At 48.6% G+C, this 18,106-nt stretch overlaps 1 protein-coding gene across 1 annotated transcript; it reads right to left on the bottom strand.

Moving 5' to 3' along the window:
• Window positions 1-11,514: 11,514 nt before the first annotated feature.
• On the bottom strand, window positions 11,515-17,800 carry LOC129202713 (lymphocyte antigen 6E). Its single transcript, XM_054816114.1, has 3 exons — window positions 17,638-17,800; window positions 13,445-13,564; window positions 11,515-12,342 (listed from the first exon to the last, which is right to left on the bottom strand). The coding sequence occupies exons 1-3, from the start codon at window positions 17,687-17,689 to the stop codon at window positions 12,134-12,136; spliced, it is 381 nt and encodes a 126-aa protein (XP_054672089.1). The 5' UTR covers window positions 17,690-17,800; the 3' UTR covers window positions 11,515-12,133.
• Between the last annotated feature and the right edge of the window lie 306 nt (window positions 17,801-18,106).

Here is an 18,106-nt window from a genome sequence, read left to right as displayed (position 1 = left end):
TTTGAGGTTTATTCTAAACTTTGTCAATGATTTGCTAGCTGACCTTGAAAAATTAACCTCCGTTTCCCCATTCTAGATATTAAGCTGGTGCATGTTGTAGGTTTGATCATAACTACAATATAAGCTATGTATTAGAAAGGCTAAAGAGCAATTCAAGCAATTCACTTTTCTCCTAGTAGCTTCAAAATAGTGTCAATGATTAAAGCCACCTAAGGAAGCCAACAGCAAGGATGGGTTAGTCTGATCGGTAAACATGCTGGTGTGCAGAGTGCCAGGGATTAAATTACCATGAACTTCACCTCTGACGCATCATGTCCCCCATCTACATCTCATAGAAACCACAATTCTCCAGAGATGAGAGCCACTTCACACTGAAAACAGAGGAATTAAACAGATATCTTTGCCCTCCCTCACTTCCTCCATTGGTTAGTAACGTCTTTAAAAGTTAGAGAGAAACCTGGAAAAGCAAAGTTAAAAATAAACAGTGCCAAGCCTGAATCTGGCCTATCCCTATGAATAATGCATCATGAATCCAACCCTGCAGCTCTCTTAGAGCCATTTCCACTCAGGTATCACTCATTAGCTTATTAGTCACAGCAGCCTTGTTCCTACTAATTGATTTTACTACCGTTCCCTACTATGTATGGCCAAGATCCAACACGTCTCTGCCTGGCTTTAAAACCATTACAGCTTTGCAAGACACTTCAGCCCTCTCTCAAGCCTATTGAGCGCGTAAAGGTTGGGTCATTCCCAGAAGCGAGTTGTTGGAAGATGCCCTTGGGGAAAGGGCATGTGTCCACTCCATCTGAAAAGATCAAAGCACCCTGCTGAGCAGAGAGTTGTGACTTTCACACCTGGTAGCAGGTCAGTCTGCTATCGATTGGAGCTGCAGATGGGTACAGAAAGCTTGGCAGCTCTCTCCACACTGTTTTCTACCTTGGCACTGGACTGGGACATGAGGGATGCTGGTTAGTACAGGACTTGGGACACATGGGTCAGACCAGACCACAAGTATGAAGGGTTTTATTAACTCTGCTGCTCCTCCCAAATCCCCACCGGAACTCACTATAGCTGTCCTCTGTGCCCCAGCCGTGCGTTGTGTGCTGTGCCTGAGAATTAGTGATGCTTTGTGTATTCACTCGGACAGGAAGGTAGAGAACAAGATGATTTATTTCTACAAGGAGTCCTGTTCCCTGTATGTCATGTTTCACCTGCCTTTTTTTTTTCCGATCTGTTGTTTTGGGTTTTTTTCCCCCGCCTTTGAATTCAGTGAAGGTACCTCTTATCTCTAGGTTGTTCTTTAGACTACCCTCTCTGTAGCACTTAACTCTTTCTGGGCAGGACCTTAATATTTATCCCTTGCCTGGCCAGTAGCCAGCATATGAATACAGTGATCCCATGAGGGAATCTTACAGGAGGTAATAACTACTAACATGTGTTCTCCTTCTCTGTTCATGATGTGCATAGAAAGGATTGATCATATATTTATAACTAGTGGGAATTTGTCTTCCCTATCAAATTTTTCATTTCCTTTTTTTCTTTTTGCTTCCAAGCTGGTATCTTTTCCCTTCCCATCAACCCTGACTGACTGAGGCAGTAATCACTTCTTTCGTGATTATTTGCTCCATCCAGCTTTCCAAGGCATTGTTAACGATGCAGGAACGTAAATCACTTGCTCAGCTTAGCTGTCACCTGCTTTAATTATCTCCTACGTTCCTTCAAGACTTAATCCAATGAACAAGAGATACTTTCCTATCTGAGTCACTTCTCATTGACCCAGAAGGGAAGAACAAGGACAACACATGTAAAACAGTAAATGACCTGACTGAAATGAAGCAGCTTTGCCTCCAGGCACTTTTCATCTCCCTCTAATACTGCAGTGCTTGGCATTGAAGCTGGAAATATCCACATGTCTTTGGCTGAGGACTGGTAGAAGTGTGTTCTCAGGTTCAGTCTGCCCAAACCAGTAGAAAACCTAAGTGTCTTGAAGATATCTCCACTGCCCAGGTGATAGACTCAGCCTGATTCCCACTAGCTGCAAGAAACATCCCAGGTTTGGCTTCTAGATGCTTGAAGATTTCAGGAAGATGCTTCCGACTCCAAAGCTTCTAGCTCCCAGAGCATTTCCCCCTGGTAAAGGTGAGGGAAGCAGCCCTGCAGTGATGTTTCCCAGCCAGCTGAGCAGTTGAGCCTGCCTGATGGTCCTGGCAAATGTGAAAAGGAAGGTCCATGGGAGACAAGACCATTTCATGGACACTTGTCACAAAGCAGAGGAGACCAAACATCCCCAGCTGCACCAGCAGCGGAATTCACACAAATCACAAAATGGTTGAGCCTGGCACAGACCTCTGAAGATTGTCTAGTCCAACCCTTCTGCTGAAAGTAGAGTTACTACAGCAGGTTGCTCAGGGTTGTTTTCAGTTGGGTTTGGATTTCATCAAAGATGGAAACTCCACAACCTCTCTGGGCAGTCTTTCGCAGTAAAGAAAGATTTTTCTCGTGTTTAAATGGAATTTCCCATGTTTCAGTTTGGGCCCATCGCCTCTTGCCCTGGCACTGAGCACCACTGAAAAGACCCTGGCTCCATCCTCTTTGCACCCTCACTTCAGGTATTTATAGACATTGATAAGATCCTCCCTGAGCCTTCTGTTTTACCAGACTGAAAAGTCCTCAATCTCTCAGCCTCTCCTCCTATTATAGATGCTCCAATCCCTTCATCATCTTCATGGCCATTCGCTGTGCTCTCTCCAGTATGTTCATGTCTCTCTTGTACTCAGGAGCCCAGAACTGGACACGGGACTCCACATGGGGCCTCACCTCCCTTGATCTGCTGGCAATGCTCTGCCTAATGCATCCCAGGAGGCTAGTGGCCTTCTTTGCCGCCAAGGAACATTGCTAATTCATGTGTAACTTGGTGTCCACCATGACCCTCAGTTCCTTCTCTGCAAAGCTGCTTTCTATCCTAATGAGCTCACAGTCACGCCTGGGGTTATTCTTTCCCAGCTCTAAGACTTTGCATTTCCATCTGCTGAACTTCCTGAGGTTCCTTCATTTTTCCAACCTGTTCAAGTCCCTCCAAATGGCAGCACACCCACCTGGTGTATCAGCCACTCCTCCTAGTTTTGTTCCATGTGCAATCTTGCTAAGGGTGAGCTCTGCCACATCATCAAGGTCATTAATGAAGATGATGAACAGTATTGACCCCAACATTAAGTCCTGCTGTATACCTCACCAGTGTCTTGCCTCCAGCTGGACTTTGGGCCACTGATTACAAGCCTCTGGGCCCAGTTGCTCCACCAGTTTTCAGTCCACCTCACTGTCCACTTATCTAATGCATACTTTGTCAGTTCGTCTATGAGGATGTTGTGGGAGACAGTGCTGAAAGCCTTAATAAGGTAGAGATAAACAACATCCGCTTCTCTCGCATCATCCACCAAGCCAGTCACCTCATTGTTGAAGGCTATCAGGCCAGTGAGGCATAATTTCCCCTTTGTGAATCCATGATGACTCCTTTTTTTTGAATTCTGCTTTTTGTCTTGTTTCCCTCTCTCAGGATCTTGAACTCCACTACCTCATGGTCACTGCAGCCAAGGCTGCCCCCAACCTTCACATCCCCAACAAATTTTTCCCTATTTGCAACTATGAGGTCCACCAGAGCACCTCTCCTTGTTGACTCCTCAGTCACCTGTGCCAGGAAGTTGTCACCAGTGCACTCCAGAAACCTCGTAGACTGCCAGTGCCCTGCTGTGTTGTTCCTCCAGCAGATACCCGCGTGGTGAATGCCCACCATGAGGATGAGACCTTGCAAATGGGAGGCTTGTTCCAGTTGTCTGACGAAGGTCTCATCTACTTCTTCCTGATAATGTGGTCTATATCAGGACATCCACTACAACATCACCTATGCTGATCTGCCTGGTCATCCTGACCCATTACCTCTCAGTTGACTCGTCACAGAATCATAGAATCATAGAATCTTTAATGTTGGAAAAGATCTCTAGGATCATCAAGTCCAACCATGAATGCAACACCACCATGTCTACTAGACCATGTCCCGAAGTTCCATGTCTACGTGCTTTTTGAACACCTCCACGGACAGTCATCCATCCCTAGGCAGAGATCCATGTACTTCAGCTGCTCTTTCACATAAAAAGCAGCTCCCCTTCTCACCTTCCTGGGCTGCCCTTCCTGAACGCCTTGTATCCGGCCATGGTAGCACTCAATTATGTGAGCTATACCACCATGTCTCTGTGATCTCAAGCTTTGATGAGGTTTGGCCAGGGACTTGACCATAGGCAATATGAGGAGTTAAGAGAGAGCTGGGTTTGTTCAGCCTGGAAAACAGGCTGAGAAGGGAGGTCTCAGGGGGTCTAACAGCTTCTGACATAAAAAAGGATCAAAAAAACCGCTGAGGTGGACTCTCCTTGAGGATGCTCATTGACCACAAGTTGCAGGAAAGGAAATTCTAGTCAGATATAATGAAAAATATTTTGCCCTGTGAGTGTTCAAAAACTGGAGCAGGAGACCAGAAAGTCTGTAGTGTCTCCATGCTTGGGATGTAGTGAAAAGCATGCTGAGCTAACACACTTCTTCCTCATCTCCAGGCTCCAGAAGAACTTTTTTCTGCATCATGTCCCTTACTAGAAGGGGTTTGTGGTCCTTATACATCAACACACCCATCCCAGGACATCCTACTGAGACTGCACTGGCAGATCTAGAGCCTGTCACTGCCACCTTCTGACAAGAGAGGAAAATGCAAATGCCTGGTCCCGGCCCATTTCCCAAGGAAGAAAGGGTGGAATTTTTAGGATTATTTTGGTAGTTTTTAATTTTCACTCTTTCCAAAATTCAGGTTTCATAATAATTTGGTTCCAACCAGCTTTAGGATGAGATACTTTCATTTGAAAATAAAAAAGGGGAAAAAATGAGTCTGTCCAAGCTGCCTTGAACAATCTATGAGTTGAACTCCACCATGCAATCAATGAGCAGCTACACCTTACCCTTATAAAGAACCTGAGCACCGAAAAGTGGTCACATACAAGGTGCCACCATCCCACATCTAGTGAGTATTTGGTTTTTTTGTCATCTTTCCTCTAATAGTCTTGACCGTGACATTAAATGGGTGCTGTTCCTGGAACCAGCAGGTTTAACTGGTCTGAGCTCAGGAGGGGGTCCTCGTGCGAAACTCAGAGTCTCGTGCGAGAATGGGGTGACCGCATCCCTGCAATTTTAGCAATGAGAAGGCAGAATCGGAGCCAGGAGCACCTGGCACTCAGGGACAACAACGTGACATTGCTCTCGGTGTTGCAGGCATGACAAGAATCTGTGTGAAACACAATACATCCAGTTGCTGTTTTGTGTTAATTGTCACAGAAAAGGAGAGCAAGGCATCCTACTCACACCTCTTCCCCCATGGGTTTGATGCTGGATGTGTTACATTTTAGATGTGCTAGCTTAACTCTTTCTACATAGAGGACAAGAGTTATCAATTTAATGGCAGCTCAGTCTGCCAAGTGTCCCTGTAGCACAGGAAGGGCCAGATTACCAAATCCAAGGAGACCAAGGTACTTTGTGCATCACTTTAAATCTCTTTTTTTTTTTTTTTTGGCGGGGGGGGACATGATAAGCAGGAAGGTTGGAGCATGTTCCCACAGCCACATAAAGCACCTCTCATCTTCCCAGCCTCCTTCCATCTCAGCTGCTGCTCAGGTCAGCATTGCAGCCTGGGGGTGCTGGCTTCCCCCTTGCTCTCCATGGCCTCTCATGTGGACCTCAAAACCCGTGAACTGGGGAAGAAAGGACTCAGGAGGAAAAGAAAGTGAAGAGGGTTAACACTGGCAGGAAGGTGGGGCTCTTGATTCAGTAATTATTTTTTTTCTTCCTCTAGCACCACTCAAATTTTCATTTGCAAACTATCTACCTACACATTTTTCTTGACTCCGCCAGGTCAAAGCTAGCAAATGAACCCATTTCCTGGAGAATCCCCTGCAGCCCCAGAATGATTTCTTCCTCCAAAACCTGTGATTGCCATGGCTAGAGTGGAAGCACGTCCAGAGGGACAGAAAAGGGCAGGGGTGGGGAGGCAGGAATTCTCCTGCTTCAGGCCCCTTCACCAGCACATGGTGTCTCATACCCTGAGATGACCAACACATCCTTGGGATGCCAGTGAGAAACATCCGCAGAGCCAACTGAAACAGAAACACTGGCAACAGCCCATGTTGTTTAGTTTCCATAAATACTTTCGGGCATTTGGTATCACTACATCTCTTAACAAGGCTCACCTGGAAATACGGACCTTAATTGCCTTAATGAAGGAAGCAGCTCTATTACCTCTGGGTCAAACCATTAATGGTGCCCTCTCTTAGATTTGGAGAAATAGGACCATTTCCCTAACTTTCTGAGCACCTGAAATGTGGGAGAGACCACCCTGGGCCTGTTTAGAGACAGGCAGGTCCCCACGGAGCAGCAGGAGTGAGGACATGGGGGAATGCCAGGCAGGAGGTGCAGCCTCTTGGGATAAGTTTTTTCTTCTGTCACCACGTGCTCTGCAATGCCCTCCAGTCCCCAAAATACTCCCTGTCACCACTGGTGCCCTCCCTTCCCAAAAACACTTATAGGCAAGGCTGCAAAATACAGATTGCAGAAGGAAGGGCAGTGAAGACCCTTTCCCAGGAAGGAGATAGTCCAGGCTGGGATTATCCAGAGAAAAAGAAAAGTATTTCTATGTCTTTGTTTCAAACAGCCTGTGGCTGTTCCTAAGAAACTCCTGACAGCCCATGGCTGTTATTCTGCATTTGTCTTACGTTCCCCAGGGAACATAATCTTCTTCTCCCACGGAATCCAACTGGGCTCCCAAAAATAATAAAGCATTAAACAAAAATTAGAATGACGCATCTTTGCAAAGCAGCCTGAATGCTCCCTGGTTCAGGAGAGCAGGGGGGAGTCTCCAGAGCAACCAGCTCCATGTCTGTGTGTCCGTGTGTGCATCCGTCCTGCAGCACTCAGCCCCGGGGAGCTGGAGAAGAGGAGCAGCTGCCCACAGACACCCACACAGGGGCCATTATGTGCCCAAAATAGCCGCCCTCTCCAGCAAGAAAGAGCTGAGGCTCAAAGGACGAATCCCATCTCCATTGCCAGCAGGGTCACAGGCAAGTCAACGATATTTATGAGCACGACTATTGAAGGCAAAGAAAATCCCTGTTCTTTATCCACCACCAGGAAGAGACTCCAATGGCCTTGAGATGGCATGTATAGATTTATCCCTCCCTATAGTCTATAGGCTCAGTCTCATGTCCGTCCTCCTTTTGACCAGCCTGCAACCCCCAGCCCTGGGCTGTGAATCCACCCCAAGCACTTTATTTTCACACAAAGCAAGAGGTAATATCTGTAATATCTGCAGAACCATCCAAAAATTTTGTTCCAAGTGTACCTATTTTATTAATTCCATATATTTTTATTAGAGTATAAGAAACAATATGTAACATACACTACACTTATACTTATGTCAATATACTTAAAGGAATCAATGTTTCTTTATTCTGCTTATTCTGTTACAATAAAGGTAACACACGATTACAAGTCTCACATATATGTATTAGTAAAATCAACATTTCAGTGTAACCATCTCAGTGAAATGAGATCATCCAACAAAGCTGAAATAAAATGTGTCAATATATTTTTCTGCAACACTTTATTGGCCTTATTATATTTTCATGAAGTGTTTCAGTTTTGATGAAACGGTAGGGTTTGGGCTGGAAAGTGTTCCCTCGGAAAACACTGGACCTGGGAAGTGCGTTAAGCCAGTCATTTCTCAATTTACACTGTCAGAGCAAAGCTGGGCAAATTAAAACATTCAATCTGTCTCTGATGTTTCTCATTCTCTGCTTTGCATGTAATTATCTGGATAAAGGTAGCTCGCCCTCGGCTCCCTACTCCTGATTTCATGCGTTAACATTTCCTACTTGACTTGTGAGATCTGGGCTTCAAAGTATCTCTACCAACTCTGGCAAAAGCCAGTAGATGGCAGGACCGACCCAGGGCTTCGCTTCCCTGGGCACCACGGACACTCCCAAAATACCAGACTGGGTATGTCTATCCCCATTCCAGTTTGATAGCCTCAGACAGCAGCTTTCCAGGGGTGAAATAACTCCTCCAGCACCAAGGAAGAATTCAGAGCCACCTTCATCCCAAAGAGCTGAGAACCGCAGCACCTCACCGTTGAGGATGACAGTAAAAACACAGCCAAGCTTCAGGGTGCAAAAGCGATCGCAGGAGCGAGGGGCCCTAAACGTCCAAGCATCCAGATGTGCACCACATGTGGCTTTCCCGGAGATGGGAGAGCATGGATACCTATACCTCATTCCAGCACGCAGACACAGCCACCCGGACCAGAGCTTCCTGTAGGGGAGGTGGGACCACGGCGACCTTCATTGCAAATATAGTCTCTGGGAGGCAAGTCATTTCCAATAACTCATAGCTTGAGTAAATGAACACCAAGCAAGGACATTCTTTGAGTAACAGTGTGGATCCTTTGAGTAATGATTAAGCAACTGGCTTGTTGCTTTGTTGTTTTTTTTTTTTTTCTTCTGGCTGTTTGTGCAAGGAAGTCACATCAGGTTTGTGTTTTCCAAAAGACGAAATTTTGCCCTTTTGCAAAAAAAACCAAAAAATTTTCTCAAAAACAGTTGGAAGAACTTTGTTTGTTTTTAAGTCCTCCTTTTCGGCAAACAGCAAAACCCAGCGAACCTGGGTGGAAAGGGCTGGTGCCGCAGTAAGCTTTGAGCATGTACAGACATTACACAAAAATGAGAGCCCTTGCGACGTTGGCGTAGTGGTAGACGGCAGCAGCTGCCGTTCAAATACAGCCATTTCCAGGACGGAAGCACAGAAACCATTTTCTCATTAGCATGCTCCAAAATGGGCAGGTATTTGACTTAAGCTCTTCTTATTTTCCACTGAAAACTGTTCCGGGATATTTTATGCTTTATGCAAAGCTGCCTCCCCTCGTAACCTCTTGTCTTGACAGCAAAGGTGAAGAACTGAGTTTTCTGCTGAGATTTCGATCTCTAATTCCACAGTCCAAGTAAACACATTCAAAGCACTCAAGTGCTGTCCCACCATGGCCCTCAAGTTCCAAATCAGCCATTTGGTTTAACAAGCCACCAGTTTTAATGGTCTATAAATGCTGTGTTCTTACTATTTATTTTCTTCTTATTATTAATGTTTTTAATTAACTACAGCTGCATATTTTCAGGCCTTTCACCCCTGGACTTTACGACAGCTGAGTTTCTCATGATTACTGGTGCTGGGGATTTGGGGTCCAAAAAAATTCTATAGCCGGATCAGAAATTGTGAGAGTTGGCAGAACTGATTATATGAGGCTTGGGATTAAATTATCGAATAACATTTCTTGCATTTGACAAGCTGTCATACTCTGCCTGTCTCTCAAATATACATATATCTATCAAAGAGATCTTTGCCACGTGTGTTCAAAAGGAAAAACTGCAAATATATCTTCTTCCATATACTAAGCATACAGGAATACAGCACATGAGGAGGAGAGAAAGACAAAAAGAGAGTGAAGAGGGGAAAAAAAAATCTCCATATGCAATCTATTCATCATCTATAGGCTCAAGAACACGTGTGAACTGACCTTCAGAGCCTGTCCCCTGGCAATACCATTAATATAACTTGTTATTTGTATAGGGTAAGTAGCCTGCTGAATGCTCTTCCCTTGCATAACCGAGTCCTCGGCACCAGCAAACTCTGAAGCACTGAGATAGGAAGGAGATGGCCGTTGGAGGAGGCAACAAGGCCTCATAACCCTGCTCGTAGCTTTGGCCCATAGGATTGTCCAGCGTGGCATCAAGAGCCTCGTAAAGGCATGAACAGGTATCAGGACACAGCTATGCTGATGGCTTTTAAGTTTAGCTCTTTGCTCACGGCAGAGGTGGTGGGAGGGTAATTGAGTCCAAAACCGAGATATCCTATCCAGAAAAGAGTTACAGCCCAGTTACTTGCAAGGTAGAGCGTTCTGGGTGATGCCTTGGTCTCACCCTAGGGTATCTCCGTCCCTCTGACCTGCAAACCCCACAGGGACTACAACACCTACTCACAGCAAGTGACGAGGAACAAATTAACCCTGCAAACGAGGTTGCTAACCCTCTTGGGAGGAAGGCTCAGGCACAGAGAAGCTAAGGAATATTTACCCCATTTCTAATAACATTTCTCCCTTGCTCGCCCTGCGCTGTCTCACGTGCATAGCAAAGGTTCGTGGCGCACCTCGAGCCCCGCGGTCCCAGCGGAGGTCCCAGCAGGCGAGCGAGGGTGCATTAACCAGAGGAAGGCACATCTCACGCCCAACAAGACAAGCGATGCGTTCTTACCAGACTCATCACCTAATTGCAGGTCACTTCATGATGACCAGTCCCTCCTGTTGTAAAGGCTGTCATTAGCATCTGTCATTTTAATTAAAAGACAGGGAGAAGGAGGAAAAAAACCATGTAACCACTTTTGTTGCAAGTATTTCTATATACATTTGCACACATCTTTCAAAAGAAGCTGTTTTCACTCATTTAAGTGGGGATAGAGGTATAATTGAACAGCGCGTGCAGCTTGAGAGGCTTGAATAGGAGAACCACGTACAAGGAGGGCATGGCTAGAGTGCCAATGCTACACTTGATTTTTGCTCTAGAAGAGAAAAAAAGCCCAGTGCACCTCTGATCAATCAGTGGAAGCAACAGCAATCTTTCGCCTGACAGTTTAAGGTTCAATTTTGGCTTGTTTTGTGTCTAGCAGGTCCATGGGTAGGCAGAGCAGGTAGGAAACCAGCAGAATGCAGAGATAGCAGGACACATCTCCCATGGGATGGCTGAGAACTTCCAGGAGCAACGCTGCCAAAAGACCTGGGAAGATCCTGGGATCTGAAGGATGGCAGGAGTGGCAGGTTTGGTGGTGAAGTCACCTTCTGCAGTCCACACACACCATCAGCCCATCAGACAGGGATTGCAGGTTGAACCTAAAGATCTGTGTATTGATATCTTTGCCTCTGACTTCACTAAATTCTGCAAACAGACCTGTTGCCCTGGATCATTTAGGTATTGATGTTATTGTCTATCACCATCACAAGTCCATAGTGGGGAAATCGAGGCACCAAGTCTTTGTAATACGCAGACTAATTTTTAGAGGTCCTGTTCCCAGTGCGCTTGCTCCGTTAGGAGTAATGGAGTTGACTCATACCCCAATAACTGGCGTTTTTCACTAAAATGCACCTGGAAAAGGCAATTCCCAAAGAGAGGTGAAACAAGCTGGCCCAGGGGTGTTTGTCAGAAAGGACTGCAACAGGGAGAAGATGGACTTGCTGCTCAGAGGCGAACTGGAAGGAATGAGATGAAGGACTCAAAAGCCACTTGAGAGGGTAAGAGGCCCTCGTGCCGGGCATAGTATTTGGGTGTCTTCTAAGAGCGTTTCTAATCTCTCTGTCTGGAGCAAGGAAACACACACAGCACACGTCCCATCTCAGGTAACAACAGGAGCATGTTTATTCAGGTCTGGCACTTACAGAGCTCGGAGGGACAAGGTACACGTCATTTGTTTTCCAGAAAAGTCAGCCCAGGATCAGAAGAAACGAAACGATTTTATAAAAAGAGACTGTAGCTGCAAGGGGCCGGGAATGTGTCTCCCTTCAGGTCATGCATTCCCAGTGCCCGGACCACCCATGTGCTGGAGCACGCCGATGCCAGGCACCTCCATGGAGGCGAGAGGCAGGAACGTCTGAACACTTGACCAGGTGGTATCTGGGGTTAATCGGTTCTTGGCGAGTCCCAGCCTTGTTTTAACCAACCTTAGAAATGAGAGACTGGGGGGGTATTAGGTATAAAAGCAGAAACCCTTCCAAAACGATCCACCTTTGCCAAGGAGGTGTGAGAGTGCAGAGGGGTATGTCCACAGAAGGAGGAGAACAGCTTGGCCAAACTGCCCAGGTCTCCAATGCTGGAAGAGCATAAAGTTTGGGAAACAACCACCTTGGAAGCCTGCTGAGAAGTAGAGGATCTCCTTGCAGACAGCGACAGAGAAGATATTGGCTAATGAGACCTGCGACAGCCCATGGAAGACGGCTCTTCCTCAGCCAGCCCCATCACTCGCGAGCCCTGAGGACGTAGATGAAGCTAACGAGGACCCCCAAGGCCAGGACCGCATAGCTGGCTTTCACACTGCTGGAACCGCTGATGTTGCAGAGGAAGGAGTCGCAGCAGTAAACGGAGGCAGCCGCTATGCCGAGGTTAATCCCAGCGCTGGGGCAAATGGGAGAGCATCCTTTGGAGATGGACTGGCCATTCTTGCTGCCTGAATTTAGGTTGGGGCAGGAGGAAAGGAAGAAAAGCAAAAAGGAGACAGGTTTATAATGTTTCTCGGCTTATCGCCTGTTCTGCAAAGGAAATAACAGCACTGAAATAGCCAAAGTGTCACAGGTGGCACGGAGAGCATGAAGTGCTTCTTGGTGTCAGGCTACGACACTAATCTCAGCAACCCACACATCTCAAGGAACACCCATGACAACTTCCCACACAGACTCTAGAGACCACGCAACACCCCAGGGACAACCCCTCCAGGCCGCCAGCCAAAGTTTGGCTGCTACAGCTCTGGTGAAGAATCTCAAAAATCCCACTTGAGCTTGAGACTCCTCAAGCGAGACAGGGAGCACGGGGCATATGGAGCACCAGGGAGGCACTCGTGAGCAAAGGCTGCATTTCGAGCATCGACTGCGAGAGAGGCGCAGCACGCTTTTAGCAGCAGGAAATAGGAAACCATTAGCACTGTGCTAAGACGACAGGTTTATAAAAGCCTCCATCTGTGCATGCACAACCCGCCCATGTTGGGGACCCCGCAACTTGGGGATGCAACACCCCTCGCTCCTGCAAGGGAGAGCAAAGCGTGCCAGGATGGGCTCTGGGCTCTGCAATGGTGCCACGAGACCTGCCAGAGCAGTCTGCTTTCCAGGAAGCACAGACACCCCCCCCCCCCCAGATCTTTCCTGGCACTTAGGAAGGCAACTTGCAAATCTCCCTTCCTGGCAACCCCACCTCATCCACAGAGAGTAAAGAAGCAAAGTTGGGACTCAGGGATGAACAACCTGAACACAGGGCAAAAGCAAGTAGGGCAACCCTGGAGCTACACAGGAAGCCTGCAGCATCCTCCACCCTTTCACTTATCCATCAGCAACCTCCCCGCTCCGAAATTCCCCTCGGACTCCCGGCATCGGTCCAGGCACGTGGGCTTTAATGTGACTCCATCTGGCAGCACGTCCCTCGTAAAATTCCCTTGGGATGGTCCGACACACAGAACTTCCTCCTTTTTCCAGTCAAAGGAAAGAAAGCCTTCCTGCAGCTCAGCAGGTGACCCAGAAGAGCAGCCAAGAGGGTCAGAAGAAGGTCCTGTCACCACTCACCGATTCCCACTCCAACATACGTCGTCACACAGTGGTTTTCATTCTCCCCGCACTTGACAGGTTTCAGGCAGGCCCAGTTGGAGGATGCATCCGAGCACGAAAAGCAGATGAGTGTGTGGGCTGCAAGGGAAAAGCACACCTCGGTTAGGGGCTGGTGGGGAGACCTCCTCGCTTGGTGGTCCCCACCTCTGACACATGGCATGCACCGCATCTGGCCACAGGCACGCTTGCTATTCCATCTGTATCAATCTGCAGTAGGGTTTTTTTCCCCAAAAAGAATGGCCAAGTGAAGGGTTCAAGCATAACAGATACATTTTGAGCTCTTGGCAGGATCAACTGTCACCTAAAGCCTCGATAAAACCACAGGTCAGCCTGGTACTTCATGGCATGTTCCTGTTTGCACCAAGAGCGGGCTCAAGCTACAGCTGCCAACTTGAAACTACAACAGCGGAAGCAAATTCAGGCCTGCAACCTGGAGCCTGAGATTTGGGCTTATTCAGCTCAGCTACTGTGGACGCTGATGGGAAACGCTCCAGGTGTGACCACGGGTTCGAGCTTTCCGTGACCTGCCCCTGGCAGCAAGGCACAAAGCTCAAGCTACGCTTGAGCTAGCGCACGTGGTGGAAACAATTTCTCAGCTAGAGCAAACCCAGCACTGCAGCAAGACTTGCAAGGACTTGTACTGTCCCGCTACCCAGGGAGTCATAGCACTACGATGGCAGCACATGCAACCAACCTTTTTAATTTGGAGCAGAGGGACAGCAAAAAAAAACCCCATGCCTTCCTCCATGGCAGGTCCCCTAAAATGGTTTATCCTACACCAGCAGGATGGACTGCACCAGCTGGCTCCCACCCCTCATCCTCCAGAATTGTCCAAGAAAGAGGAAAGATTGGAAAATAGCATTCAGCAGTGGGAAACAGTTGCAGAAATAGCCTAGACCGGTGACTCAGCAGGGACATATGCACTTTGCAGTGGACGGATGATCTTCTCTGTATTTTACATACAAGAACATCACATCCACGCTGCAATTGTTGACCTACATACGCAGACAGATCAGGCCTGTTCCCAATGTTTCACGGGCTCTGATTTTTGAGCACTCAGACGGCAAGCCCTTCCGTGAGGCACTGCCTTTCTCGTCTGTGTTTACAGGATGCAAAACAGAGTGGGGGCTGATTCAGGATGGGAAGTGCAAGGCAACATCAGTCCTGCTCCCACCTCTTTCAGCCCCACCACAAACAGATTATCCTAAGGAGGTGAAGTCGGTGAAGCCCTGGGAGAGCTCGCTGAGACTCAGGAGTCCCTGTCATGGAGTAATTTGAAGAACAAGTTGGACAAACATCAGTCAGCAGCTGTCCAACTCTGCTGGGGGGACTGTATGACCTCTTGAGGTTCTTTTCAATCCTGTCCCTCTCAGGAAAAGAAAAGCTTTTTATGGGAAAATTGAGAAAAAAAATAACAATTGTGCTCTGAGGAATGACTTTTGAGCAGCCATGGCCAAGGCAGGGGAGGAAAACAAGAACATAATCTCAAGGAAACAGATTAAAGCTTGTTAGTGGGGGATCCTGAATGTCACATCGGGGCAGCCAGATGACTTTGCTTTGGAGATGAAGCCAATGCCACAACCCCCTAAACAAGAACTTCCTGGACTGTCTCATACATCCTCCAACGATCATCAATCTGCAAACGATCCTTGCAACAAAACAGAGTTACCTGAGCATGCCAACACAGCAGCCACAACCTACGCACAGCACCCAGGATTACAGGGCCACCGGTTGAGTCAAAAGCCCCAGGAGAGATTCATCAGTGGACCTTGCCTCGGGATCTAGGAGAGGGGGAGGACGGAGCCAGCTCATTGAGCCTACAGGTTGCCATCGTCCCTTGCTGAGCTCCCAGAGCGTTTCCATGGGTGACATTTTTTACCTCATCGGCCAAAACTCAGTCTGGGACCTCGGAGTGGAGCCTAGCCCTCTCCTGCTCCCTTGACCCCATGTTTCTGCTCTCAAGTCTCAGGTGACCTATCCCAAAACCTTCTCCTTGCAACCACTCTGAGGGTAACGTGAGGAGGCAAATTGACTCACCCCATTTCACAGGAACTGTCTGCAACCAGGAATGAAGTGGATTATAGGCTTCCCGTGGGCATTATGGCAGGACATATGTCCCCGTATGTATTTGCTCACTACACTGAACGCACAAGTCGAGTGGAGCAGTGCTGTTCATTAAGGCTTAGAGGTTCCAGATACAAACGCATCAGAAGTATTTGTACGTGCACACAAAAGTGCCTTTAGGCATTAAATTCTCTGCCACGTGACTACATCTATGCTCTTACCACAGCATCTCCTACTTGTCCCCATGTTTCTCTTTATCACACCTGCCTATCACCCCTTGTCTAAATATGGACAAAATCTTTCCAGGGGAGGTGAGTCTTTCAACGTAGTTTAAGAGAGGAAATACGCAGTCATAACTAGTGCCACTTTCTGCCCCAGCAAACAGATAACTAAATAACCCACTGCAGAATGAAGACAGCAGGCAGGCTGAGTGTTTTAGACAAAAGGCACAAGAGGGGTGCAGAATTATTTTACGCAGCTGGAGACAGAGCAAAGAGTTAGAGCTCAAGGCTACCAAAAAAAGGGGAAAAAAAAGGGGGAAAAAAAGCCAAAGACTGAACAATGCAAAAGGGAAGCCTCGTTTTCACCAACTACAAAATGCAGCGTTCTTCCACGAAAAGAATTTATGTGTTTATTTGCTTGCTGCTCAGCTCCTCCAAGGAACAAAGAGCGGATCATTTGGGGGAATTCCTCAGATAAGAGGTCGAATCTAATCTATTCCTGCGAAGAGCAATGCCAGGAAGGGGGAAAAAAAAAAAAGCCTTTAAAAGCCTGCTATGAAGCTCAGCAGCACCGGTGAAAAATGCTGTTGCTTCGGCAGCTCTTGCTCTTCAACAAGATCCTTATATACCACACACAAGATCTTCAGGGCACTTTGAGCAGAGGGCAAAGCTTTCCCGCAAAATACTCCCTGAGCATGCCGGAAGTATTTGGGGATAAAGCTACCTGCAACAAACCCTTTTGTCTGGCTAAAAACTTACTTTTAAAACTGAAAGGTGGGGGGTTTTTCGGAGGGGTGGGAAGTAAAAGCCCTTACTGCTTTGGCCTGGACAGCCCATCCTCCCAGCTGGAACAGAGCGGAGACCCAATGCTTCAACTGCCACTTGCTTCCTGGACACCCGGGGAGGGGGGCATGGAAAGGGCAGCAAACAACTAGTTTCTTCTCACTGGTGTCCTCAGAAGACAAGAAGGACTTGTGTTTCCTGAGCAGGGGCTCAGAGGGCTCAGACCTCCTATTTGCTCTTTGTTTGGCTTCTCCAAGTATCAACATACGGAAACAATACCGGGGTTTTGCACAGCCCCATGGAGTTTGGAGAGCCAGAAATGGAGTCGTCGGGAAGGGATTGCAGATCCTGCGACTTGGACAACTTGCAGTTTAATGCCCAGCAACAGGGCGTACGTTCTCCCCAACTTCAGTGGCAGCCCCAAGATGCGCTCCACTGGGAACAGTCCCTTGGGGTTCACGGCCCCACAAGCTGGCCACTGCAGCCTGCCCCGAAGGATGCTTGGCGGGGGGGGGAGCGGCAGGAGCCAGAATCACGAGTGGTTCTGCTCAGACTCTGCTCCATCAGCCATTGCTAGGGCTGGGCTCCATCTCCCCTCCACCCTCCTTCCCCTCGGCTGCATCTCAGCCCATTTCGGCGCCGTTATCCCGGCTCGCTGCACCGAAAAGGGGGAGCGGAGCCGGCCCTGGTCTTTGTTTGAGCTGCAACTGGGAAAAGCTCCAAAATATCTATATGCACAGCTGGAAATGCACACCTATACATACAGACAAGGAAGCCCTGAAGTTCCTGCTCCAAGGGGGACACTGCTTCAAGGCAGGTCTTGGAAAGACACCCCCCCCACACACGCCCCGCGCCAAAGCCCGGCACGGCTCAGCTCTGTCCCCCCAGCCCCTTGGCAACCCTCACCCCCCCACCCCGCAAACCTCCAACTTCCAGAGCCCATCCTGCAAGACGCAGCGCGCGCGCACACACGCACACCCCCACACCAATTTGCTCCCAAACCCAGAGATGGGAAGGGACTGGAAACCTCGAGGAGAGGTGGTGGGTATCTCTCCCCCCCCACACCCCCTCCCCCCCCCTTACCTCTCTCCACGCACAGCACCGCAACTAACACAGCGAGCAGGAGCGCCTTCATGGTGCGGCGGTGGGGCCAGCGAGATGCGCAGGGCGGCTGGCTGCGCGCAGGGCTGGCGGCAGGGCCGAGCGACGGGGGTGGGGAAAGGCCAGCGGCCCCGCCCCGCGGGCCGGCCCGCGCCCCGCGCCGTCTCCCCCTACCGCTTCCCCGGCCCCGCCTGGTTTCATTTCTCCGCTCCCGAGCACCGGGGCCGGGAAAGGGGAGGTTCGTGTGGCGCCTCGGGTTTGCTAGCGCCTGGCCTGCTGAGGGGGCTTAGAGACCCGCGGGAGCGGAGCCAGGTCTCCCCTGGCCCGGTGCCAAAGGCTTTTTCCATCCCCTTTCGGGTCCCTTCTATTTTCCTGAGGGAAGAGACAGGAGTAGGAGGGCTCCCTGCGTGCCGGACCCCACTCATGCACATCCCTTTTTCAAGTGCAACCT

Source organism: Grus americana, chromosome 2 (assembly GCF_028858705.1).
Source record: "Grus americana isolate bGruAme1 chromosome 2, bGruAme1.mat, whole genome shotgun sequence".
Lineage (NCBI taxonomy): Eukaryota > Metazoa > Chordata > Aves > Gruiformes > Gruidae > Grus > Grus americana.
The sequence above is the reverse complement of the archived record's forward strand: the minus strand, read 5'-3'. Positions and strand labels throughout refer to the sequence as shown.

Bases quoted from the DNA above. Each gene is read 5' to 3' on its own strand.
- LOC129202713 (XM_054816114.1), bottom strand. From the start codon at position 17,689: ATGAAGGCGCTCCTGCTCGCTGTGTTAGTTGCGGTGCTGTGCGTGGAG. The intron at 13,565-17,637 runs GTAAGGGGGGGG...TTTCCCTTGCAG, and splicing joins GGTGCTGTGCGTGGAGAGAG to CCCACACACTCATCTGCTTT. The intron at 12,343-13,444 runs GTGAGTGGTGAC...ACCTAAATTCAG, and splicing joins GTATGTTGGAGTGGGAATCG to GCAGCAAGAATGGCCAGTCC.